Raw genomic sequence first — 26,384 nt, 5'->3', positions numbered from 1 at the left:
AATCCCATGCAATTGAAATAGAATCAGAGAGAGTAATATGACCTCATGCATTTTAATACCTACAGATATGTGTGTGTATGTGTATATATATGTGTATGTGTATATATATATATTTCCAGATATAAATGTGTGTGTATATGTGTGTGTGTGTGTGTATATATATATATATTTCCTAACTCTGTCCACTAACATTTCCTAACTTTGTCCACTAACATTGCCTAGAAGCAATGACATCCCAGTAGCAAAGAACAGACAAGTGCTCAGACTGGGTGTCTTTATACCATTCACCAATGAAAGGAACCAGGCTCCTTGGAGAAATGGCTCAATCCAGGACTGAAGCAAGGAGAGAACAAGATGAGTCTGGACTATCTTAAGCCCAAAAAGGAGTCAACCTAAAGGAGTCTCCACTGGTCAATTCAAGAACACTCTGAGCAATAAAACAATAATAGTATGGGATTATTATGCTCCACAGAATAAGTAAGTAATTTGACTCTATAATGAAATAAATAAATAAGAGTCCACTCTCTTCCTTACAGCAAGATTCCAATTAATTAATGTAGGGAGCATGATGGAAATAGAAAAATCACCACTGGATAATTACTACAGTATTAATTGTAGAAGGCAAGAATAATCAATGGCAAAATTTTATGGTAAAAGCATGATGAGAAACATTATTTGCATAATCCCGAAGTATCACCAAATACTTTTTAATTCCAAAGGGGCAGATAGTAACTTTACAGTGGAGAAAGCCAAAAGCCACTAAATGAACTAAATTTAACACTTGTTACTGTATGTTAAAGTTAGCTATAAAGGGATGTTACAACACCCAGAATCTCCTTGGTATGAGTGACCTACTGAGGACACGTATCTATCACTCCTGTAGGCTTGATAAAATGCACAAATGAAGCTAATCATGAGGAAATGCCAGAAAAGCTCTAATTAGGTAACACTTTACAACATAACTGACCACTAGTCTCCAAAAAGTGTCAGTCATAAAAAGACAGACAGACTGAGAAACTGTTCCAGATTGAACGAGACTGGCATGACAATTAAATACAATATGAGACCAAAATGGGAACCAGAACTAGAAAAAAAGACAACAGGTAAGATCTGTATAAGCACCTGGGTGGCTCAGGTCATGATCCCGGGGTCCTGGGATAGAGCCCCTCATCAGGCTCCCTGCTCAGTAGGGAGTCTGCTTCTCCCTCTCCCCTTGCTTATGCTCTCCCTCACTATTTCTCTCTCTCTTTTTCTCAAATAAATAAATAAAATCCTTTAAAAAATCCCTATAATAGTTAATTGTATCAAATTAATATTAATTTCTTGCTTTGTTAACTGCATTATGGTAATGTAAGATACCTGAATATTACAGAAGTGGAGTGAGAGGTGTATCGGAAGTCTTTGCACTACTTCTGCCATCTTTTCTGTAGTATGATATTATTTCAAGATGCAAGTTAAAAAAAATGTTAAGGCTGTATAAAGTCCCAGTCAAAACATGTTCATAGACAATATTTATAATAGCTTATTATTAGAAAAAAACTAAATGTCCATCAGAAGGTAAGTGGTTAAAAAAAAAAAAAGAAGGTAAGTGGTTAAATAAAATATCATGTACATAAAACAGAACCCTATTTCTATGAATCCATGAATCCAAGAATAAGTAAGGAAGCTTTAAATCCATAAATGAAAGGATAAGGAAGCTTTATTTATACCTCCATGGAATTATTCCAGGATATACAGTTGAAGGAAGGGAGGAAGAACAGAGAGAGAGGACAGAACATGGAAGGGGTGTGGAGAGTGGAGGAGTAAGAGCTGTTGTAGCACTCTGTGTTGCTATAAACAATAATGCAATCGGTGATTATATCCCTATCCTTACAGACAAGTCTTTTCCTATCTGTAGGGGAGACAGTCATAAAACACAGAATTCCTCAATTAAGTGGCATATTTTCTTATCAAACAATTACTTTCCCAAAAGATGGTAGTAATTCAAATATATTTGAATGTGCTGGCAGTGTATCAGAGTAACATTTACCCACAATCTTAGAGGCACAGGATCTCCTGGAAAAAAAAAATCTAATATACTCAGCAAAATACAGTATCCCATTTTAATTTGTATTTCTCTGACCATCAGTAAAGATGGAACTCTTACTGGACATCTTAGTGCACATCTGTCCACTAAGTGGCACTTGCAGTCTCCAAATGCACTGGTCTGTCCTATACAAAGACTTCTTCACAACCTGAATAAGTTTTGAATGTCCCAGTGAACATTCATGTAGGTAAAAAATACATTTGCAATATCTAGAATCTAACTATATTTCATATATAAACACAAGGCATTTTCTTAAACAGTTTAGGGAACCCAAATTATATGAAAATGGGCGGTGGGGGAATCACACTTCACTGCACTGAGAACTTTACCAAAAGCTGTTATCTAAAAAAAAAAAGAAAGAAAGAAAGAAAGAAAGAAAGAAAAAGAAAGCCTGCCTGACAGGTTCAGAAATACTGCCATTGGGTTTTAGGAGAGGAAATATTTCCCTCATTCCTGGTCTTTGACCTTACTCTCTTCCACTAGGAATACAGAAAGGGCTCCTCTTCTAATGCCCCTACACAATGAAGTTTCTTCCCAAGACCCACTGTCTCACCCACGTCAGCATTCTCCTCAGACATCCAGTTCTAACGCTCAACCACTTACCTGAAATCAAGTGGGCAGTAGGAAGGATAATGAGGGGAAAAGAAATATACACTCAAAATGCCATGTGCCCAAGTTTTGCTCAATGAATACCCATCAGGTCTATTTTAATTATTTTTTTTAAGATTTTATTTATTTATTCATCAGAAACACAGAGGAGAGAGAGGCAGAGACACAGGCAGAGGGAGAAGCAGGCTCCACGCAGGGAGCTGGACGTGGGACTCAATCCCAGGTCACCAGGATCACGCCCTGGGCTGAAGGTGGAGCTAAACCGCTGAGCCACCCGGGCCGCCCTATTTTAATTTTTAATTTTAATTTTAATTTTAATTTTTTTAATTAATACCATTTTAAAGTTTACTTTATCAAGTATACCAAAATCTTTGTTAATTATTAAAATGGTAAGAACATCAAAACAATAAATTAATCTATGCTTCAACCATGGATAACCAAAAAAACTATAAAATATGCCAACATTTTCTCATTCAAATTAAAATGTCTTTCTCTTCCATAACTATCATAAAATATTGACATGTGTTTAAGGAAAACATCAAATTAAACTTTTTAGTTTTGACATAAACTTTTCTTATCCGACCCCTTATAAAAGAAAAGAAATTTATGAGCTAGAAAACATGTCACTGCCTGGCACAAAGAATGAGCTGTGGATTCTAGAACATGCTGTGAAAGAGATCCTTGACATACACATTAATTTGTACTTTCCCAGAACAGTTTCTATCATGTGATTCTCCCAGTTTTCTTTCTCGATGCATCTACACTGAGAAAGCAGACAAGCGTTTACACACATATTCAACAAAAGAAGAAAAACACTGAAGAATGGGTCATTAGAACATAAATTTGTCTGGGTGGTTCATAACAATGGTTTAACAGTGTATCTCTGCAGGGACACAAAAAGACACTGTTGCTGAATGTTCCGGGTGCATTTCAGGGTGTGAATTTGATCTTAACTTAACCTTAACCTTAACTTTCCTCTAATAATATCCACTGGCACCAACCTACAAAAAATCTACAGCAGGTTTTATAGGACTCTTCCCATTGGTTAGATTTTTAATGGTTACTTCTAATTCTCCATTTTTTTCACATTAGATGTACAATACTAAATTTCTATTTTAGTGAAAAGCAGCATTGTTCTCAGCTGAAACAAACTTTTCAGAATTATATAAAATACTGCTTTCTAACATTTAATTACAGAATGAATTTAAGTCTCAACCTGTCTTCCAACTGGACATTGAATTCTACGCTATTCAATTTTAAACTTTATTTTTGTTTTCTATCTAAATTCTTTAAAAATTTGTAGTTTCTAAGCCAGGTTCATAAATTATTGTATCACAAAACTGAATCATAGCAAAGACGAAACACCTTCCTTATAGGTTCCATTTCAAATAATGCTAACTGCAGGTCTAAAGAGCAGAAAGTATTTGAAAATCCCAACTCCTTAATATTACCATCATTGTTAGTAATAGTAGTATTACTGTGTGAAATATCTAAGCCATAAGCTCTTCCTGTATATTTTGTTATTACTTCATCAGAGTCAGATCAAGGTAACCAAAGAGAAAAAGTTCTCAAGTGGCGCCTATGTTATTTCTTAAATGTTCTTAAAAAAGAAAACAGGAGAAAGAAGCATCATTTGTCTAAAAGTATATTGAGAACCTAATCCAATACATGGATCATGACAAATAAGAAACGAAATATGTATTTTGTCCCCAAAGTTTACAATCTATAGCAAAGACATCAAGTTAGCCCCAGATAAAGTTCTCCCTTTCTTCCTTACCAAAAGAACCTCAATTCTGTTAGAAGCAACAATGTGACTAATCTGAAACAAAAATACATCTCCTAACTTCCCTTATAGAATAGTCATATGATATGGTTCCACAGCCACTGGGATATAGGCATACAGTTTTGAGTGGGACTTCCTATAGAGCCCCTTTAAAGGAGAGACAAAGTCAAGGGGCACTGTCCCATCTGGTACTTCCTCCTTTTTAGAAAATATACACAATGGCTAGAGGGTAACATTCACTTTACACCATAACAGAAAGATCAATAACATGGCAAAGACTTAGCATGCACATCCCTGAACTGGTAAACCAAAGCCAGCAACTTCCTAACTATAAATTTGGGTCATATAAGAAAAATAAATCCCCCACCTTATTTAAGCCTCTACTTTTTGAGCTTTCTAGGACATGCAGCCTAACCTAATTTCTAAATGATGCAATCTAATAGAAAGCAGGGAAACAGAAAAATTTCTATGAAAAACTATAGAGGAAGACACTTGTTCTGACAGAGGCAGGTGATGGTAGGGGCAGAAGAATAAACATACAGAGAAAGCAAACATATACTTGGCTCATTCACGAGTTCAACCATCATGGTCAACCGCTGTTACTTAGGTGCCAGGATACAGATAAAAGACATAGTCACTGCCACTCAGGAACTTTGAAATGGCATAAAGAGATGGCTAAATACAGGGTTATTTATGTGGGGCAGCCACACATAGCCATGCCGGATTGTGTCTACAAGCACTGCCATCTTTTTCTAACACCCACAAAGGTGCTATCTAGTCAGCAAAGCCTTAAGGACTGACCTCAGCCCTTGAGCTATAAAAACAGTCATAGAAATAAACATAGGGTACTTTGAATAGGATTTGCCTCCACAGATAAGGCTATTAGCCAACAGTACAGTTGCATTTTACCTGTGGATTCTGTTTATCTTTCACAGCCACACTATCCAATTTTCCATGATCACAGACAACCATGCCTTAATGTGGTCCAAAATCCAAGAAACCCTTTAAATTGGCCCAGAGAACACCTAAACCTAAGTGCATCATCAGCAAGGAACAGAAACAGTAAACATATAATAATATCTTGGTTATCACTGTCTGTAGGTTTAAAGGTCAGTAGGTTTTTTTAATTCATTTATTATCAGTTATTAAACAATGCCCCTGAGTGACTAAAAATTAAAAAGATTATGTTTCTTGCACTTAGAGCATACAATAAGGGGAGAAAAAAAACACAAGAGTCTTTTTCTCTGTTGTATAAACATACACATCAAGAATAAGTAGAATGTCTTTGAAACCAAAACAATAGGAAATCACTTTTGGCTGAAAGCACAGGCTCAGATCATGTTCATTTCTTCTTTAATCCTGCTAAAGCAAGTTTCTGCATGCTTTCTGGGGCCTCCACCTACAGAGTCGTTAGGACAACAGCCAACACATATATTTAATTACGTAAGTATTCAACACTATCAGCCAGCTGTTGCCAGTACATAATACACTGACCTCTTTCACTTACTCTCTTGCTTAAAATTGCAAAACAAAGCAACTGTTGATGTAACAGTAATCATGAAATATGCAAAATACTGCTCACCAAAAAGATTTTAGATAACTGCAAAACTCAGTTTTGCATTTTAAGATGACTTTACCACATCTGAACTTTTTCTGTTCCTGATTTGAAAAATAAGTTACTAATCCTTCAACTGTTAATTTAACTATTCCCTCACTTTGTTTAAATCCATCAGAAGTTCAACCCCAAAATACATTTTCTCCTTTATTTCCCATCAAGTTTCTCAATGGGATGCACCACATAATAATCTCCCGATACTACCACTCATCTCCATGTTCTCCCTCAGTTAGGAGGCAAGCTACCTAAAGCCTGTAACAAGGAACTGGTCAAAATCTGCTCTGAACTTTATAACTCTCATCCTTCACTTTAGGAATCAACAGAGAGTTCTTCATTCATGTTTCCAGAAAGCGTGTTCCTCCAAAACCTCAGACTAGCTGATGGGGGAAAAAAATTACAAAGTCCTTGCAACAACAGAAAACAGACTAAAAAGAACCATGCCTTAAGACTTGAATAATATGAACTCACACATGGTATGATGGTAAGACCTAACTTGTAAACAACTCCAGAGAAATATGGTCTTCAACAGTATCACTGTCTGCATAGATCTATTTGGCTTCTTCACAATTATCCTTTCTCAAGGTAACCTTACCAGCGCTTCTGCTTCCTACCCTGCAACAGCCATGTTGATTTTTTTAAATTTGATGGTTTACCTGATGTTTTTTGAAACTAAACAATATAACACCCAAATGTAAAATAAATGCTATGATATTAATATAGCTACAGTATATAATTTATACACTTAACATAGAATAATACATTAATGATGACATGCTTATGTACAGATAGAACAATGCTAAACTCACTTCCCCAAAAAAGGAGGATCAGTTCAACCTAACTGTACAAACATGTGCTGAGTAATTATAATTGTGTATCAAACACAAAGCCAAACACTACCAGGTTTTTATCTACACCTTTCTTTTCTATCCTCTGACGCAAGATGAGATGCTTCAATTGTGTCAAGGGTCAAGGTCCTAAAGCTGGCCCAGCTTGCTTAGTTTGGCAGGGAGAACAAGGTCTTGCCATTCACAGCTGGACTTCTGCCAGCCTGACCAAGTGACCAGGAAGGGACAAGGATTCCTACCCTACAATCCTGCAATTGCACAACTAAGTATTTACAAAAAGGATAGAAAACTACTGATTCGAAGGGATACATGCACCCTGATGTTTACAGCAGCATTATCAACAGCCAAATTATGGAAAGAGACCAAATGTCCATCAACTGATGAATAAAGAAGATGTGATATATATATATCATATGTACATATATATATCATATGTACATATATATATGTACACATACACACGTGCACGCACACACACACACCATACATACAATGGAATATTAGTCATCAAAAGAGGATGAAATCTGGCCATTTGCAATGATGTGGATAGAGCTAGAGTGCATTACACTAAGCGAAATAAGTCAGTTGGAGAAAGACAAATACCATATGATTCCACTCATATATGGAATTTAAGAAACAAGACAAATGAACTTGGTGGGAGGGGGGCACAGAGAGAAAGGCAAACCATAAAACAGTCTCTTAACTACAGAGAACAAACTGAGGGTTGCTGGGGGGAGGTGGGAGGAATGGGTTAAATGCATGATGGGGATTAAGGATGGTGATGAGCACTGGTTGCTGCATGTAAGTAATGAATCAGTGAATTCTACTCCTGACACTAATATTACATTATATGTTAACTAATTGGACTTTAAATAAAAACTCAAAAAAAAAAAAAAACTCAAAAAACAAAACAAACAAACAAAAAAAAACATTTCTTACCCCCTTTACATCTTCCCTCTAGAAAGAAAATGCAGAGTACCAATGACAAATACAAGCTTCTTACCTCATTTAGGACATGAGCCAGGTTTCTTCCTAGTTTACAGGTAAAACATAAAAAGGAAACAGCATGACTTCTTAAAAAGAGGGTCCCTTAACATGACATCTGAAAATTAGAATATTGTCTCTCCTCTCTGCAAATATACAGGCTATCTCTGTCGGGGGATTCACAGGGGCCTTCAGGGACCATTCTCGGAAGAGTTGACAAGCAGTCTATTAATGGTTTCTGTTTCCCAAGAAAAAGAAGATCATTATTACACAGTAGAGTCAGAGGGTCACAAACTGCACAGAGAAGAATTTTCCTGAGGTCAGTAACCTGACCTCAAGGCTCGCAATCTAGTAGAATGCCAAATATGTAAACAAACAATAAAATGTAATATTCAACAATAGATGTTTGTATGGGATTAAGCAGTAGCAGAGAATAGAGAGTGATTAACTCCGCAGACCTTGGAGGTAAGCGGTGGGAATTAGAAGGGAGATGACCTTACAGACTTATCCCTGTGTGGGTATAAGTGCCACACTTGCACACATGCACAAATTTAGGAGAAAGGGGAGCATATTCCAGGGGAAAGGAAGGGTATATAAAACACAAAATCATATAATGCAAAGAGAAGAAGAATTCCATGAAAGAGTGGCAAGAAAAGTTAGAGAGGGAGGCAAGAAAGAAATTTTTAAAGAAGACCTTGTTATGCTGAGAAATCTTATCTTCATTCTGCGCCTGGGAAGGAACCATGGCAGGGTGTGAAGGAGAGCAAAGCGTGGAGGGGCACAGAAAAGAAGCTGAGAGCAAGCTCAAGTTCTACCGCAAAATTAAGAAGAGACAATGGGTATCATACCTGCAGCATTAAGGACCAGAATGGAGGGAAAGGATTATACTCAAAAGACATGTGTCTAGGGCAGCCCGGGTAGCTCAGCGGTTTAGCGCCACCTTCGGCCCAGGGTGTGATCCTGAAGTTCCAGGATCAACTCCCACATTGGGCTTCCTGAATGGAGCCTGCTTCTCCCTCTGCCTGTGTCTCTGCCTCTCTCCCTCTCTGTGTCTCTCATGAATAAATAAATAAAATCTTTAAAAAAAAAAAAAAAAAAGACGTGTTTAGTTCATGGCAGCCCAAGGAAAAATGAGAACACAGCACTTCACTGCAAGTTCCAAGAGGAATATTTATTACCACCTAAGACATAAAGAACTAATAACAACGAGCAAAAGAAAAGAGGGTGAAGAGGGGTCAAAGAGAGGAAGGAAGGAAAAGATATTTTCAAAGTAATCAAAGAAAACTCAGAGACTATCTGGAAGACGGCAGTGCAAGCAAACAGCCAAGGCAACAGGCGAGAGGACGTGATGGCTGGGTAAAGGGTGAGGTGCCTAACACAGGGGTTCCCAATGACCGGGGGTGCCCCTGAGTCATCTAAATACAGAAGTCCAGGAAGCAGTAGGATACAGGGGTCTGGATCCTGGATGGGAAGATAGGGGTCAGAAATAGAGATGTGTGACTCATCAGCACCCAGTATCTAAACAAGTGAAGGAGATGAAAAAAATAACAGTAGGAGGAAACAAAGTCGTTCAGCACAGCGCTGTTCTGAGACCCACACCTGGTGTAAGACACATACGCAGCCCAACTGCATATTCTGAATGCAATATTCTAAATTAGCATTCCCTATGGAGGGAAGCTTTCTGGTTAGCAGAGAAAACTGAAGCAAGGAGGCTGTGAGGGGACTCAGATGGCTGCCCCGGACAGTTTACACAAGGACCTAAAACTGACAATGAACCAAAGCCATCTCATACAACTAGAATACCCAAAATCAAAACATCTAAGCTTAAAAAAAAAATCAACAACGTACAGTATTAAAAGCTAAGTTTAGCAGAACAGCTTGTGTTATCTGTCCAGTATTCTGCAAAAGGCCAAAACTAAAGCTTACTCTTATTTTTCTCTTCCAGTGCCAATTATTTTTATTTGAAAAGGAAAATGATCACCTGATTACTAGTGAATCCAGGTTAATAACAGAATCAGCAGAGGTTTTTGTTTCCTTATAAGCTGGATAATTACTAACCAAAAGGCCAAGCACTTCTCTGGTCTTAATGTTAGCTTTTTTGAAAACATTTCACATATTCAAGTTGAAACAATACTGTGCTACCTCCCCAATCTTTATTCACAATGAAGACCCCAAGTTAAATCTACATAAAGCAAAAACATAATTTCATAGTAAGAATGACCAATAACTTCTATGTTCTATCAACAGAATGTATATAAGGAGCTCTCCTACAGACAAAAGATGTTATATAAAGCAAACAGTCTCTGTCTCAACACAAACCTTTCTTCTCTGTTCACTCCTCCTTATATTCTAATTGTTCTTTCAAGTAATTCCACTCAGATGTCTAAACCATCCCTTCAACATGACCATTTGTTTCTAGAGGAAAGGTGGTTCAAAGAACTAGTGACTCTTGTCTATCCACTATCGGTATGGCTACACCGCACTGCCCGTTTGGGTTAATAATGCACAAGGTCAAACAGAGGTTGACAGTCCATGATCAAAGCAAGCTGGCTATTCTTTCTGTCATTTATATAGAACACACAAGATGTGTTTATTTTCACCAGCCTCTGAATGACCTCCTTTAGGTGGCACAGAAAAGATCCCACATTTCTATAAAGCATTAACCAAAGGAGTTCTCTTATTTGATACTCTCATTAAGAGCAAATTTTATTTTTTGAAACTTTTGATCTTTTTCATTTATTCAAGAGCCCCTCAAGTTAAAGGCCATATTGTCTAAATCAAATTGGTGTAATGAATAAAACAAGGACAGGGTAACTAGCAAATGCTCAAGAAGAAAGAGTATACATTCAATAGGCTGCCATCACAAAATATGGGGCTCATTAGCGATTTTTTTCAAAATTAGCAAAGGCAACAGCATTTGAGATTTCAAAGTTCAAAAGGCAGCCCCTCCCCCCCCAAAATCACTCAACTCCATTTTTGCTACTTAAAACTCCTACTCTTTTATCAATCTGAATACTAGTAATACAAACACTGTAATACCCCCTCATAATTAAATCAACTAGAAGAGAGCCAATATAAAGTATGTAGCAAAAAAAAAAAAAAAGTATGTAGCAGTACAGCCTACAGATTAATACAGATGGCCATTTTCATATCAGGTACATTACCTTGCCCAGATTAGGGAATTACTTAAAGGTTAAACATTTTCTCATCAGCACTAGTTTATAAAATGAAGACTTTCAAATAATTTTAAACCAATATTCTCTCTGACCAACATTAAATAACACTCCCTACAATACTGTATATGGTGTAAAGTTTCACCACCACCACCACGGGGTGGGGAGGGGGGAGGGAGTTATCAGTCCATGTCTGTCTTGTCAGGATTTCACAATTCATGGATCTCAATCAATGAGATCAATGATTCATGAACCTTAATATTAATGGTATTAATCAAATAAAAGACAGTAAATCCCTTAGAGTTATCTTTCTTCACTCCTGTTAAAATGAGATGACTAAGTGCGTGGTGGCTTGAGAGATAAAAATGAGGTGATAAGTAATTAAAGACAAACAATTATTAAATACCAGAAATACACTGGAAAGGGCACAAAAGGAGGAGATTAGAAATGATGACACTCAGAAATAAGTGGCAAGTTAAGCCATCATTATTTGTACGAGATCTAAGTTAAAAAAAAATAGACCTCAGCTCATCTTTGTGAATCTCTGAATTTGAACATAAGGGATTAAGCGAAGCAGAAAAAGGAGAAGGGAAACAGTCCATCAGACTCTCCCTCAATGTAAATGCTGTCCCACGATCATTTAAAAAAAAAAAAAGTGAGAGAGGAGACTGAAGGGAAAGGATGTTGCATGACTTAAGGTAAACTAGAGTTTATGAACTCTCCATCTTCATTTTTCTTCATGAAGGGATGGTGATGACAAGGGAGAAGGCATCCAGATGTATACAGGTCGCTTGAATTTGACATCTTCTCAGTGTTAATTGTTATTTGTGTCTTTTACCAGATTATATTTATTCTGGAAATAAATCAAATGCTAGCATAGGTGTTCTGTTAAACAAGAACTAATTCTGACTATCAAAAGCCTTCAAAATCATTTTTTAAAAAAATTTAATCACCTGTAATACTGTTTTTACATTTCCTTTCAATCAAGCATAAGAGTGCATTAAAGGAAACTATGCTTGCTACCACCAACTTTACAATATTCAAATGACAATTTTCTTATGGGATTACTGCATTTAATCATTCAAACACCATATCATTACTGAGAACCACATTCACTCATGGTTTATGTAGATAACAAAACCCAATGACATAAATTATATCTGAGTTTTTAAATAAACTTTCAGAAACAGTCTAGCAGCACAGCCATTAGTTATACTACAAAATTGAGAATCACAGAAACTAAATTCTCTGGACTCTGTACTAAGAGGGTATCAGCAACATGAAAATATCTTTACATCTTATCTACCTTTCCTAGAGGGAAAGAGTAGATACCCTGGGGACATGAGAGACTTCTCATAAAATGGAAGGCATTCTTTGAAAATGAGCAGCTTCTGTAACAACAACAACAACAACAACAACAACTCCTCCTCCTCACCACAACTCAACTCCCCTGTGCCACCCCACATCACTGCCACCCTCTTCTGCTTCCCACCATGGTACAAGTAAGAACTCTTCTCTGCTCCTTCTGTGGTTTCTGAGTTGAGGATGCCATCACATGCAACCATCACTTCTATGCAAAAAACATAAAATCTCTATCTTTTAGTGTTGGTCTCTGATAACTACTTACCTGACAGCTTTACTTAGGAAGCACAGTAATAAAATCATTAAACACAGTGACTCTGGTCAGACTGCCTAGGTTAAAATCCCAACTCTACCACTTTTTAATTGAACAGCCTTAGAGAACTTCCTCTGAAAAACAGATGCCGCTTCATCTGTAAAGCAGAATAAAACTATAACCTACGATTCAGTGAGACTGCAAGAGTTCAGCAAGGGGAGATCCAACTGAAGTAAAGCATTTTGAACAGTGCCTAACACATGGAAGGCACTAGATGAGGATCAAACACGATCATCATTAGAGTATTTAGCCTCGATTTCAAATAATGGCCAGCACAAAATCAAAACACTTCTTCCCTCTAACTGAACTCCCTGTCGGTCATGCCCTACTACATTCTACCCATGGGTCTCAAAGTCATACTCAACAATTTTGAAAGTATAAAGAACTCTTCCTTCTTAAGTCGATTCCTTCCTTCCAAATTTGAGTGCCTCCATGTGAGATGAGGCCACCAGCTTCTGAACTACTATAACTCTCTCCTGGTATGGGCCCCTGAGCTATATACTCTTTCTTGTGCCCAGCCACCCTTCGTACTGTTGCAGGAATTAATCCTGAGAGACCAAGGGAGCAAACATGGCTAGAAAATGGGTATTTCTTTTAAATTACCTTGTACAGAAGTATAACAATGAAAAAAAAAAATTCTACACGGGTAAAAGGAGGACAGATTTTTTTTTAAATAATAATATATAGTACTGGAACAATGTGGTTGTCCCTACATTGTTAAGGGAAAAGAGCTGAAATGTACAGATGCTATATGAAGAAATTATACATTCCTAGAGAGTCAAAGAAGACCTAAATATCTTAATTTATGGACTGGAAAACTCAAAATGAAGAGAGATGCCAATTCTCTCCTCAAAGTCATCAAGAGATTCAATGTCATCACAATCAGAATCACAACAGTATTTTCCTTGTTGAACTCGGAAACTGATATTAAATTTATATGGAAAGACAAAGGGCCAAGAAAAGCCAAGACACTCTTGATATCTAACAAATATCTCAACTTAATATGAATCTATATTAATCACTCACTGTGTAGAATTGTGCCAGAATAAGGAAAGAGGTCAATGGAACCATACAGGGAGCCCAGGGACAGAACCAAACATTTATAGACACTCAACATGACAGACTGGGTAATACACAGACAAAAGAAGAATGGATTTTTTAAAAACAATAAATGATAGTGTCTAAATGGAAAAAAAATGAAATAAAATTGGACCTCCTTCCTGGTATCAAACAAAAATTAACTGTACCTGTATTATAAACTTAATGTAAGAAGTAAAAACCATGAGACACTTAGAAGACAATACTGGAGAATATCTTAACTTCAAGGAAGAAAGACTTCTTAAATATAAAAGCACAGGCCCAAAAGAAAAAAAAATTTAAGCGAAAATTTCTCTTCATCATAAGATACCATTAAAGAAAGTGAAAAGATAAGCCATAATTGACGCTTGCACCATGTATAACATGGAAAGATTAGTAAATAGCATACATATAATATGAAAGACCCATATAATAAAATATACAAATAAAGACAAATAAAGGATATAAATAGTAAAAAGACAGCAGGAAAAATATTTAAAACACCATTTCACAAAAAAGAGAAGTCCAAATGCCCACTAAACATATAAAAAGATGTTCAGCATCATTAGGAATCATGGAAATGCAAATGAAAACCACCATGGAATATCAACTCTACTACAAGACTGGCAAAAATTTAGAAGTCTGACTACATGAAGAACTGGCAAGAATGCAGAACAGCTACACACTTCCATTACTTCTGGGAGTAAACACTAGTTCATCCATTCAGGAAAAAGAGTTTGACATTTCTAAAGTCTGAACACACACATACCTGTTATCCAGTAATTCAACTCTGAGGCACATATCCTAAAATAACTCTTGCACATGGACACCAGAGAAGGCATTCAAAATATTCACAGCAGCAGTGTTCACAAAAGCAAAACTCTGGGAAAACTCTATCAGTAATAAGATGACAAACTGATTCAGTGAAATGTAAGAATAGCCAGTTATATCATGTCCATCAAATGGATAAAACTAAAATTCTAATGCTGAAGAAAAAAAGTAAATCTCAGAACACGCACAGCATGAAGTCCAATAAATAAAGTCCAAATCAGGACAAAACTAAAGCATGCATTTTTTAGAGATACTCTTCATAAATGATAAACTTATTAATAAAAGTTAGACAATGACTCACAAAAATCAAGGTAAAGATGACTTCGTGGAGGTGTTTCAGAGACACACGGTGGTTTCTAAAGTCTTGGCAATGTTACATTTCTTACGCTGGGTGGATATACTGGTGTTAAGTTTATTACTATATAAACTGTACAGGTTTCATAAAATTCTGATATACTTCATTTGATGTATTTCACAATAAAACCCACAGGCTGAGCTTGAGTGTGGAGCAAGGAGGAGTCTGGCTGGAAAGGCAAGAAGGACAACAGCTAAAAGAGGGTCCTGGAGCAGGTTTCACTAAGCAGGAAAAGGCATCAGTGGGGTTAGCTGAGGTTGAAAACACAGAAAAATGAGGACATAACTTATAAAGCGAGGTTTCTGAGAAGGTGATTTAGAGTACATGCGAAAAAGGATCCTTCTTCTCCTTGAACCTGGGAGAACAGTAAGAAGCAAGGACTTACATGACATTCTCCTGCAGTGAACTGTGATTTCCCTGAGAGTGGGTATTATTAGCATCTAGCCTAGTGCTAATGGGCAGGAAGAGAAAAGAGGGAAGGACTGTTTCAAGTCAGCCCAAAGTGTGGACTGGATTCCCTGACAAAATGACATCGTGGATACTCAACAAATACTCAAATCACCTTTAATTAGCTAACGTCACCAATATTCAAGTCACCTATCAGAAAAGTCCACAATAAAGTTTCATTCTTTATCAAATCACGTCAAAACAGTAGAATCTTACCAAGTCCAATTCATACTCTTTTTGATACATACTAAATATTTATATTAGGAAATTTTTTTAAAGTGGATTTCCTGAACTTAACTTCACTTATTTAAAAAAAAAAAAAAAAAAAAAAAAAAACAACTTCCACTTACTTAATTGAGTTTCTAAAGTGGTCTTCAGCTGGATTTTTTACAGTACAACTATTCAGGAGCCATAAATCTGCCTCTGATGCATTTTCTATAAAGAAACAAATTATAAGAAAGAAATTTCAGTATCACATTTAATCATTCAAAAGTCTCCAAGATCTTCCTCCAACAGCACTGAGATACACAGAAGAGGTGGACAGTCAAGTAAGCACGCAACTGCATTACACTAGCTAAATGCTGTACAACATATGCAAATAGTTGTGAGAAACAAATATAAAAATTTGTAACCTGTACTGTAGCTTTTCACTTAAAATATTTTTTAACAAATAAGCATTTTCTTCCTTTCTTTTCCATACTTGAGAGTATTTTAAAACTTCCAAAAACTAAAGTGGAACTGGCCTAATCTTACTTCTGAATATGCAAATTAGCTGTCCCTTTTAGGACTATATCAATATGTTTTAGGCACAGATGTTATCATATACTGAATATTCTGCAGCTTAAGAAGTTTTTAAAAATAGAATTTGCCTTTGAAAAAGTTAATGATTTACCTCAAAATGAGCCTTTCATTCCTCTCACCGGTTTGATCAAATATTATTATGTATGTGGTCCCCCCATCTTATCTGCAGGGACACATTCCAAGACCCCCAGGGGATTACTGGGTGGCTTAGTGGTTGAGCATATACCTTTGGCTCAGGGCATGATCCCAGGGTCTGGGATAAAGTCCCACATTGGGCTCCCCACAGGAAGCCTGCTTCTCTATCTGTCTATGTCTCTGCCTCTCTCTGTCTCTCATGAATAAATAAATGTTTTTTAAAAAAATACTGAACCCTATATACACTATAGTTTTTTCTACACCTATATATCTGTGATAAAGTTTCATTTATACATTAGGCACAGTAAGAGAATAACAAAAACTGGGATCCCTGGGTGACTTAGTGATTTAGTGCCTGCTTTCAGCCTGGGGCGTGATCCTGGGGTTTGGGGATAGAGTCCCACGTTGGGCTCCCTGCATGGAGTCTGTTTCTCCCTCTGCCTGTGTCTCTGCCTCTCTCTCTGTGTGTCTTTCATGAATAAATATTTTTTTTTAAAAAAAGAGAACAACAAAAACTAATAATAAAATAAAACAATTATAACCATATATTGTAATAAAAGTTATGTGAGCGGGTCTCTCTCTCTCTGTAAAAATATCTTATTATATTATGCTCACTCCTCTCCTTATGATGACATGAGATGATAAATGCCTACATGATGAGATGATAGCATGTCTATGTGATGAGATGAAGTGAGGTGAACACACAGGCACTGGGATGCAGCATTAGCCTACTACTTGACCTTCTAACAATATGTCACAGGGAGGATCATCTGCTTCTGGACTGTGATTGACCACGGGTAACTGAAACCGCAGGTAAGGGACGGGATGCTACCACCATACTGTGACAAACTCACTGGCAATGCAATCAATAACTCAAACCCATCAAACCTATGAAAGGACTCTGTAAATGCCTTAAGTGTTTACTGGTTATTCCAATACCTTGTTGCCTAATGGCACGTACACACTGAAACAGGACTATCACAATGAAAAAAAAAAAAAAAACCCAACATTGAAGACAGTAGCACCCTCAATGTTTACTAAGGTAGTAACAGAAGCTAAGGTACAATGACATGAAGAACCAGGAAAACAGAGGTCTGCGTGCACCTTCTCTACCTGGGAAGGGAATTTCAAGGGAAAGCATGACGTCAAAGGGATGGCGAGCACAGCAAGGCTTTTAGTAAATTGATAAAAACATTTTTACCAAACATTTTAGCATAAAAATGATGAAATATTTTTAGAGACAAGAATAAAAAACTCTCAGATCAATTAAAGGCAAGGGAAAGTGCTTATTACTATTTATCCCTCCTAACCCATCTCATTCCTTCCATGTGTATCCTCCTCCCACACCCCATGGTCTAATTTCCCTGCCAACAGTCAGAGGGACCTTTTACTTAAAAAATCCAGCTATGTCACTTCCCTGCTCAAACTCAGAAACAATGGGTACTTACATATTGCCCCTCATTCCCTCCCAATTATTCCCCACAATGACACCCGAAGACATTCCTCTAATATCAATCTTCTGATGACTTCCAGGGTATTCAGGGCCCTTCCAGATCCAGCCAGCTCCCCAGCTTCAATATTAACTTCTCCCTACATTCATCTGTCCCTCCAGCCATACCAAATCCCCTGAAATTCCTAAAGCCTGCACTACTCTGTCTGGCTAGAATATCATTGTTTCCTATCTACCCAACTAACTCCTACTCATTCTTCAGCTGCAGCCTGAGGTCATAGCTGCCTCTTCTCTGCACTCCCATGGTAGACTGTGAACAGACTATTCTAGTACTTTACATCCTGTATTAAAATAATTCATTTTTCCAGCCTGTCTGTATTACTATTTAAGAAATATAGAAGATAATATATTTTTTAAGATTTTATTTATTTGAGAGAGAGAGAGAGCATGAATGGAGAGGCAGAGGTAGAAGCAGACTCCCCACTGAGCAGGGAGCCTGACATGGGGCTCGATCCCAGGACCCCGAGATCATGGCCTGAGCCAAAGGCAAACAACCAACTGAATCACCCAGGTGCGCCTGAAGACAACGTTTTTATCTGCTGCCCTCTGAATGCCCAGAGCCTAACACAGCGATTGATGGACACAGAATAAACATTTATATGCATGGAATGCTCAACAAGGTGCAAGTAGGTTCAGGAAGAGAGAAGGATGATAGCTTATGTGGGACCACATGCATATGGCACTTCTCCCATCCTGGTAAAGCTCTGAAGGCAACATTAACCTTTACGAATTATCTTCAAGAGAATAACCAATTTATTTAACAAATATTTAGGGCTGAGACCCTGCTCACAGTTACATGCTCAGCACTTACACCTGGTACATGGTAGATGCCGATCAAATACTGAGTGCTGATTTTTTAAAAGACAAGCTAAACTCTGAGCAATGCATTGCACAGATAAGAAAGAGTCATAGATGTTAACTAATGATTAAAAAATAAAGGCTAGGCATTTGTTTAAAATAAACAAATAGGGGCGCCTGGGTGGCTCAGTCAGTTAAGCATCCAACTCTTCATTTCAGCTCAGGTCATGACCTAAGGGTGGTGAGACTGAGCCCCACAATGGGCTTCATGCTGAGTGTGGAGTGTGCTTGAGCTTCTCTCCCTCTCCCTCTGTCCCACTGCCTGCACAAATGTGTGCATGCTCTCTCTAAAATAAATAATCTTTTTTAAAAATTAAACTTAAAAAAATTAACAAACAAAAACATAAAGACAGAACTGTGTCAGATGCCAGCTTTGTATCCTGGCACATTCTTCTATTCAATCACCTTAAAGCCACCTCTCACTGTAAAGACAACTCTCACTATACATATTATAACAAAAGCCCTCTCAAGGAGAACTCCAGCAATAAATAAGGCAAATTATTCTACTTTGTCTGAAATGTTGCCAATGTTGGAATGTACAGACTTTCAAAATAAAGGGAATACTATGCTTGGTGATCTAACTGCAATCAACAGGAATCCAATGAATATACCAAAATGTCTAGAAAATTACACAACTTTTTAACCACCCCTCCAAAGAGAATGTCCTTTCCAAAAAACATAAAAGAGTTTCTTATCCAGTTATTTCCGAACTCAGTTAATATTGTCAGAACATGCTATTTATAAGCATAAATGTAGTCAGTAAACCACCATAACACGATGAAGATTTACTACGTGCCAGGCTCTATTCTAGGAACAAGGGATATGGCTGTAAGAAGAGTTTCTACCTTCAAGGAGTTTAAGTCTTGAGGAAGAAGCCTGATGAAAACAAGGTAATTTCAGGTACTGGTCAATGCTACCAAGGTGATGAGAGACAGTAAAGGGCAAAGAATAATTGGCCTCACTTAGGAGTTAATCTGAGTTAAGACTCAAGTAATAAAAGACCATGCAAAGACCAGAAGAAAGAGCATTTCAAGAAGAAAATCCCGCAAGTAAAAGGCCATGAAACAGAGAGCTTGTCGTGTTCTGGTATCAGAGAGACCAGTGTGACAAGACACAGGGAAAGTTGGTATAGGAAGGGCCAAGAGGCAGGCAGCAACCAGAGTGCTGTATTGTAAATATAACAGGAAATCACCACTGGGTTTCAAACGGCTAATTTCTACTTTGGAAAGCCCATTCTAGAAGTGCCATGAAGACTGTAAATGGGGCAAAAGTAAAGGCAATGGGGGAATAGGAAAGAAAACCAATTGGAAGCTGGTGCATTGGTCTAAGGAGTTAAGTGAAGAGCATGGTAACCTGTGCTGGGATTACAGCGATGGCAAAAGTGAGAAGCAAATGCGGGCCTATTCTGGAGGCAGAATCAAGAGCATTCACAGATAGATTAAATGGGAACAGTACAAGAAGGAATCAGCAGGGTTCACAAGCACATGGAAAGAATTTAGGCCTGAGCCTTTCAGGTGCTTGTGGTGACATTTACATTTACTAACAGGACGACGGTGTGTGGACAAGAGAATCAACAGGGCTTTTCATCAACATCTTCTCTTATTGCTTCTGGATTTTGAGTCATAATTAACAAGTTTCCTCTATTCCATCACTAGGGAGATTGACAATGTTTTCTCCTAATACACACATGGTTTTACATGTAGATCGTTGATCTGCTAGGAATGTATCCTGATACACATAGATCTCACTCAATTTTTTAAATGCAAAATGAAATAAAATCTTATATTCTCATATCAAATTGGAAAATATTAAAAGGTATGACACTATCTAGTGCTACCAAAGGAATGGAGAAACTGGCAACTTTGCTGATGGCAATCTCTACTCACGAAAAGCTTTGGAACGCAATGTGAGAATAGCTCTCAAAAATTTAAATGTGCATCAGAACTTCTCTAACACGTGCTTGTAGACTACTTGCACCACACACGTATATATTTATATACACCTCTATATGCACATACATACATACACATATATACAGAAACTAATCAATTTTTTAAATCTCTGTGAACATTACTGACAAAGCAAAAAAATCTAGAAAGCCTACATATCCATTGTATGGAAACTGTTTAAATAAATTATGAGACTACTGCTAAAATATCACTGATTTGTCCAAAAAACAAGATACATCTGTAAATGATTTATAATAATCTTTATTAAATCATCAGGTAAAAGAAAGCAAGGTACATATAGGAGTTCTTGTATATGCTTTTTACAAAGGGAAATTCCATTCTAAGCAAAGAAAATTTCTGGAAGCATATACATAACACTGAGATGTTTGCCCTTGGGAGTCAGATGAAGGGCAAGCTGTTCATGTGCCCCTTTTATATTCTTTCTGTTTCCCATTTTCAAACTTGCATGGGCATTACTTTTATAACTGAATAACGTTTAATCCTGAGAAGGAATATGTTAATATTTCATTTACATCCATCTGTAGTGCTTGAATTTCTTAAAGTATGTATCGCTTTTTTTCATTTAAGAAAATGAAATCAAACTTTAAATTTTTTTAAGTTTCCTTTTCCAGAGAGCTTATAATCAATAGTGTTCTCTCATTTTAAGGTGAGACTATAAAAAGCTATTTTCCTGCTGATATCCATCATGAAAACAGAGACCTGATATACATTTTCTGAGGGACTTCTCTCCCCACTGCTAAGAGCTTTTATACTCATTGAACCAAGAAAATGATGGTCATTGGCACACCACCTACTCTGAGGGTGAGGAAGGAGAAACAAATTATTTGTTTTAATCAAAATGCATTACTTTCCAAACTATTTCTTTATGTACACAAGAAAAATTATTTTTAAATCTAAAATAATTGAGTACATATTATGCATCCAGCAATGAACATGCATATCATATTCATTTTTTCCCCCACTTACTCTTCCCAATTTGAGATAGGTTCATTTTTACTCTAATTTTAGACAGGGAATCTAAGCCTTAGAAAGGAAAAGTAACTTGCCTAAAATCACACAGCAAGGCGGGGGGGTGGGGGGGGGCACAGGATTAGAAATCCAGACAAACTGACTCCAGAAACTATAAACTTAAGGAAATTAGAATGCCTCATTAGTGGTTCTTTGCCTCTTGATCAAAAATAATACAGACAATATCTAAAAACAAAGTAAAGAAGTATTACATGGCCTTGAGGTTGCCTCATGGTATTTTCTAAGACGACTAATAATCAGGCTTCAAAAGGAACTTGTTTGGCTATTTCCAAAATTTCCAAGATCTTGAACATGTCAGCTCTTGGCCTTCTGTAATCCGTGGGAGACATGCAAATCAAGAGAGAATTAATAATGAGCAGAGGATCATTGCTCCAAAGCACAGGCTGACTCTCACAGCAACCAATCTTCCCTTCACCCTCAGGCTTGCACATAACGGCCACATGACAAAAGAGGTGGCCATGGTTCATATGCACACACTCAGAACACATTTATCTTTTTTTTTTTTAATTTTTATTTATTTATGATAGTCACAGAGAGAGAGAGGCAGAGACATAGGCAGAGGGAGAAACAGGCTCCATGCACTGAGAGCCCGATGTGGGATTTGATCCCGGGTCTCCAGGATTGCGCCCTGGGCCAAAGGCAGGCGCTAAACCGCTGCGCCACCCAGGGATCCCCAGAACACATTTATCTTACACAACTGTTCCATTGGAAAGTCACCTAGAAGAGATGCACATAACACAGAGAGAAGCCTATTCGTGGATTTAAGTAAGGCAGCTAAGAGAGCTAATACAAAAACAACAATAAAAAATTTCACTAAGAACAAAATGAAGATAGGGAAAAAACACTGATTATTTTAAGCCCACAAGCATTTTGAGGGAGTCTCTTTACCATGGAACTCTGGAAGACAAGTCCAAACAGTTTAAATGTCCATTATGCTTAATCATACCCAGGGAGTGAGTTTATGGTACAATCATTGGATGCCTTACTGCGAAGTCAGAGAATATAGTATGCTTTTGTAAGAGAATTTAAAAGTGCTGTTAAGGTGCATGTTTAAAAATAACTTCTTAAAACCAATAAAAAGTAAAATTAAAGTTCTGGTCAATGGATTTCTTCTTCTGCATCCCATTCTTTGTTCTCCATAGTGACTATGTAATGCACAGAATGGAATAGCCATGTTTTCACAATCTGTTTTACAATAGTAATTAAAATGATCCATGAGGGGGCACCTGGATGGCTCAGTCAATGAAGTATCTGCCTTTGGCTCAGGTTATGATCCCAGGGTCCTGGATCTGGACCCAGCCCCACATCTGGCTCCCTCTCCCTCTGCTCCTCCGCCCCACCCCTATAGTTCATGTTCTCTCTCTCTCTCTCTTTTTCTCTTCCAATCAAATTAATAAATAAAGTCTAAAAAAAAAAAAAAAAAGGATCCATGCCAAAGTAGGAGCGAAAAGAAGGAGCAAAGCCTCAGGAATGAAACTGGACACAATCCAGAGCAAAAAAACAAGAGGAAAATACACTCTCTTCTCCCCATTCCTACCCTCCAGGTTTCCATCGGTGCCTCCCATTGGCCTTTCTGACCCACAAAAGCCAAAAGATAGAGAAGACTGTGAGAGGCAGTTCCATGCAGCACAAAGAAAGTCAAGAGACTGTATCTGAGAGCCCACTGGCAAATGATTGAACGTAACCTCTTCCAATCCTCCCATCTTTCTGAACAGCACATCCACCCAAATGCTGAAACCAGAGACCTGGGAGCCACCTTTAATCACACCTTTCCCATTACCATCCCTACAGTACATCCAATTATTCCCAAGATATCTTACCTCCAAAATAATAGGAATGCCTCTACTTCCTTCTACTGTCACTACCCTAGTATGAGCCAAGATGTCTCTCCCAGGCTAGGCAACAGCCTCCTGCCTCCCTATAGCTGCAGTCAGGTGACTTAGAACCAATCAAAGAACCGGGCGCCTGGGTGGCTCATTCAGTGGAGCCTTTGGCTCAGGTCATGATCTCAGGGTCCTGGGATCGAGACCCCATCAGGCTCCCTGCTTCTCCCTCTCCCTCTGCCTGCTGCCCTCTACCCCACTCATGCTGTCTCTCGATTTCTCTCAAATAAATAAAGTCTTAAAAAAAAAAAAAAAAAAAAAAAACTATCAAGGACCCAAAGGAAAAGCTGGAGCTTTTTGTTTTAACAGGCTTAGGTAATCTATAATATGGATAATGAAAACTGGGTTCATTAGATACATCCTACTGGCAGCAAGCTGAAAACCTATTTTGGTAAGGGAAAGAATAAGTCACTATTGATAATTCACTACATACAAAAAAACAGAGCTGCTAAAAAATGCAACTATGTCTTTTTTTTCCAAGAACTCAGCAAAACACAATTCCAGTATATTGTTGAACAACAATGTTTCACACTTAAACAGACCAAGAAAATAAACAGCAACTGCATAAACAGAATAGGGGAAAAAAAAACAAAAACTTTTTATCTTTGGCCTTTTTTAACCATGTTGTAAAGCCAACTACTTACAGGACAGAAAGCTAGGGATGTTGGGGGTTAGACCTGTGGCTATATTCCCTCCTTAAGAGACTATATGAACATGGTTACAGCACAAGCAAAGTCAGAAGTAGGCCAGAGAAGGCTCCACAGCTGGTTTGATAGTCTGAGGTCATTTTTTAATGGCTGAACCCTCACAAGATGGACTAAAATATAAAATGTAAATTAAAAACACAAATTTTCCTTTTTAAAGTAGGTTGAAGAAAAACAACAGGGCCATGGCAGTTTGGGTTCTGTCTTCCTCCCTGTTGCAAATCCGCTTTGCGGTTGTGGTTGGATGCTGCAGTGCCGAGCACCCATGGGTGGCACTGTCTACAGCAGGCTCTCCACTCACAGGTAGTGGAGTATAAGTGGGTAAAGGTGGCCTTTATTTTTAAGTTTAATTTTTCCTTTTGCTGTTTAGTTATCCTCATCGGTCTTTGCTTCTTGGTATCAACATCATCATCCTCAACATCTCCTGCTGCCCATTTGCTCCAGTCTACCTCAGCTTCCTCATCGTCATCTCCACCCTCTTGATCCTCCTCCCCGGGCCCTAGGCCCCACTGGTGGCCTCCGGCTCCCCACTTTCCTCATCAGCATCCCCACTAGCAAATATAGATTTTCTACCCTCTGCCCTGCCACTATTTCCTTCTCATCTAGTAAGTCCTTGACGGTGACACAGAGCTGGTGTCCACAACCACATCTGATATGGTGGGGCACACCAATGATCCAATGCAGCCAACTAGAAAGAAATTCAGAGCGTATGAACTATGGTGATAGGGTTACCTGAGTCTGCACTGGCAGAGGGAGTGCTGGAGGTGATAGATACAGCAAGCATGGAGCCAGATAGGGGAAAACTGCCAGGATGACTTTCCAGAGCAACCAGTCTAATCATAACCTTAAATTCATGTATTCTATGGAAAATTTCCTTCCTGATTCAAATAGTCTAAAAGAAAAAAAAAAAAAAAAAAAAACAAATAGTCTAAAAGTAATATGCTGAAAAAGAGTTCTGTGTAGCCAAGGAGCAAATTATAACCAAGAAAAACGACTCACTAGTAAATATGCAAAACATCTGGTTTTCATTCAGAATGATATACAAACCCTCAATTGTGCAGCACAAATCAATAACTTGAGTCATCTGCTGGGAATGACCAATTCACCCTGATGACCAATTTCTAAGACAAATTCTAGAGTACAGAAATATCTCCTTGAAGTAAAGCTTACATTATATGCTGAATATCATCTCAAATACAAGAGCTACCTCTGGATTTTTAATCTTGGAAACTTACTAGATCAAAACTTACCACTTTGGTGGTAATCAAAAGAAAAAAGCCCATAGGAAACTGCCAAGACAGGAAAGATCCAAATAAAAGATAAAGTTACAGATTAGGTCTAGGTTCGCTAGACTCCAAAGGGCAAAGAACACCAAAGATCTCTGACTAAAACAGTGAAGCTGAATGTATGGAGTCAAGGACTCCAAGGCCAGTCTATTCTGATGTGTCAAGAGTCCACCCATGTTAGATATTCTGATACAATCCCTAGAGAGAAAAAAAATGAGCTGGCTATACACTTAGTAGGCATCTAGTAATTGTCCAACTGATTAACAGTTATCCATAAATAATATTCCCCAAATAGTAATTTCAGACTTTCTAAAATTACAAATATGAGTTATCAATTTGAGACCAAAAATAAGTAGCAACAAAAAGAAGAAACAATACTAGGGGGCACCTGGGTGGCTCAATTTTAAGCATCAGCTCAGGTCATGATCTCAGTGTCCTGGGACAGAGGCCTGTGTGGGGCTCCCTGCTCAGCCGGGAGTCCACTTCTCCTTCCCCTTCTGCCCCCCACCCCACCCCCGGCCACCCCTGCTTGTGCGCACGCTGTCAAATAAATAAAGTCTTAAAAGAAAAAAGAGACAGATCTATAGTGACAAAAAGGGAGGCTGGTCGCTGCCTAGGGCTGCGAAGGCCTGGTGGACTGAGAAGAAAGATGTGGAGTTTCTATTTGGAGTAATGAATAGGTTTTAAATTGAACGTGGTGATAGATGCACAACTCTGTGAGTATACAA

The 26,384-nt window shown here is 37.9% G+C and overlaps 1 protein-coding gene across 7 annotated transcripts in view; it reads right to left on the bottom strand.

Moving 5' to 3' along the window:
* Nucleotides 1–26,384, bottom strand: part of CDKAL1 (CDK5 regulatory subunit associated protein 1 like 1) — a 663,852-nt gene that overhangs the window by 541,138 nt on the left and 96,330 nt on the right. For all 7 annotated transcript variants that reach the window (XM_025443462.3, XM_025443470.3, XM_025443473.3 and 4 more), the window contains one exon: nt 15,831–15,915. In XM_025443462.3, the coding sequence (XP_025299247.1) occupies nt 15,831–15,915 (85 nt within the window). The remainder of the gene's footprint in view (nt 1–15,830; nt 15,916–26,384) is intronic.

Source organism: Canis lupus, chromosome 35, assembly GCF_003254725.2.
Source record: "Canis lupus dingo isolate Sandy chromosome 35, ASM325472v2, whole genome shotgun sequence".
In the NCBI taxonomy this organism is placed as follows: Eukaryota; Metazoa; Chordata; class Mammalia; order Carnivora; family Canidae; genus Canis; species Canis lupus.
This window is presented reverse-complemented; position numbering and strand designations above follow the sequence as displayed.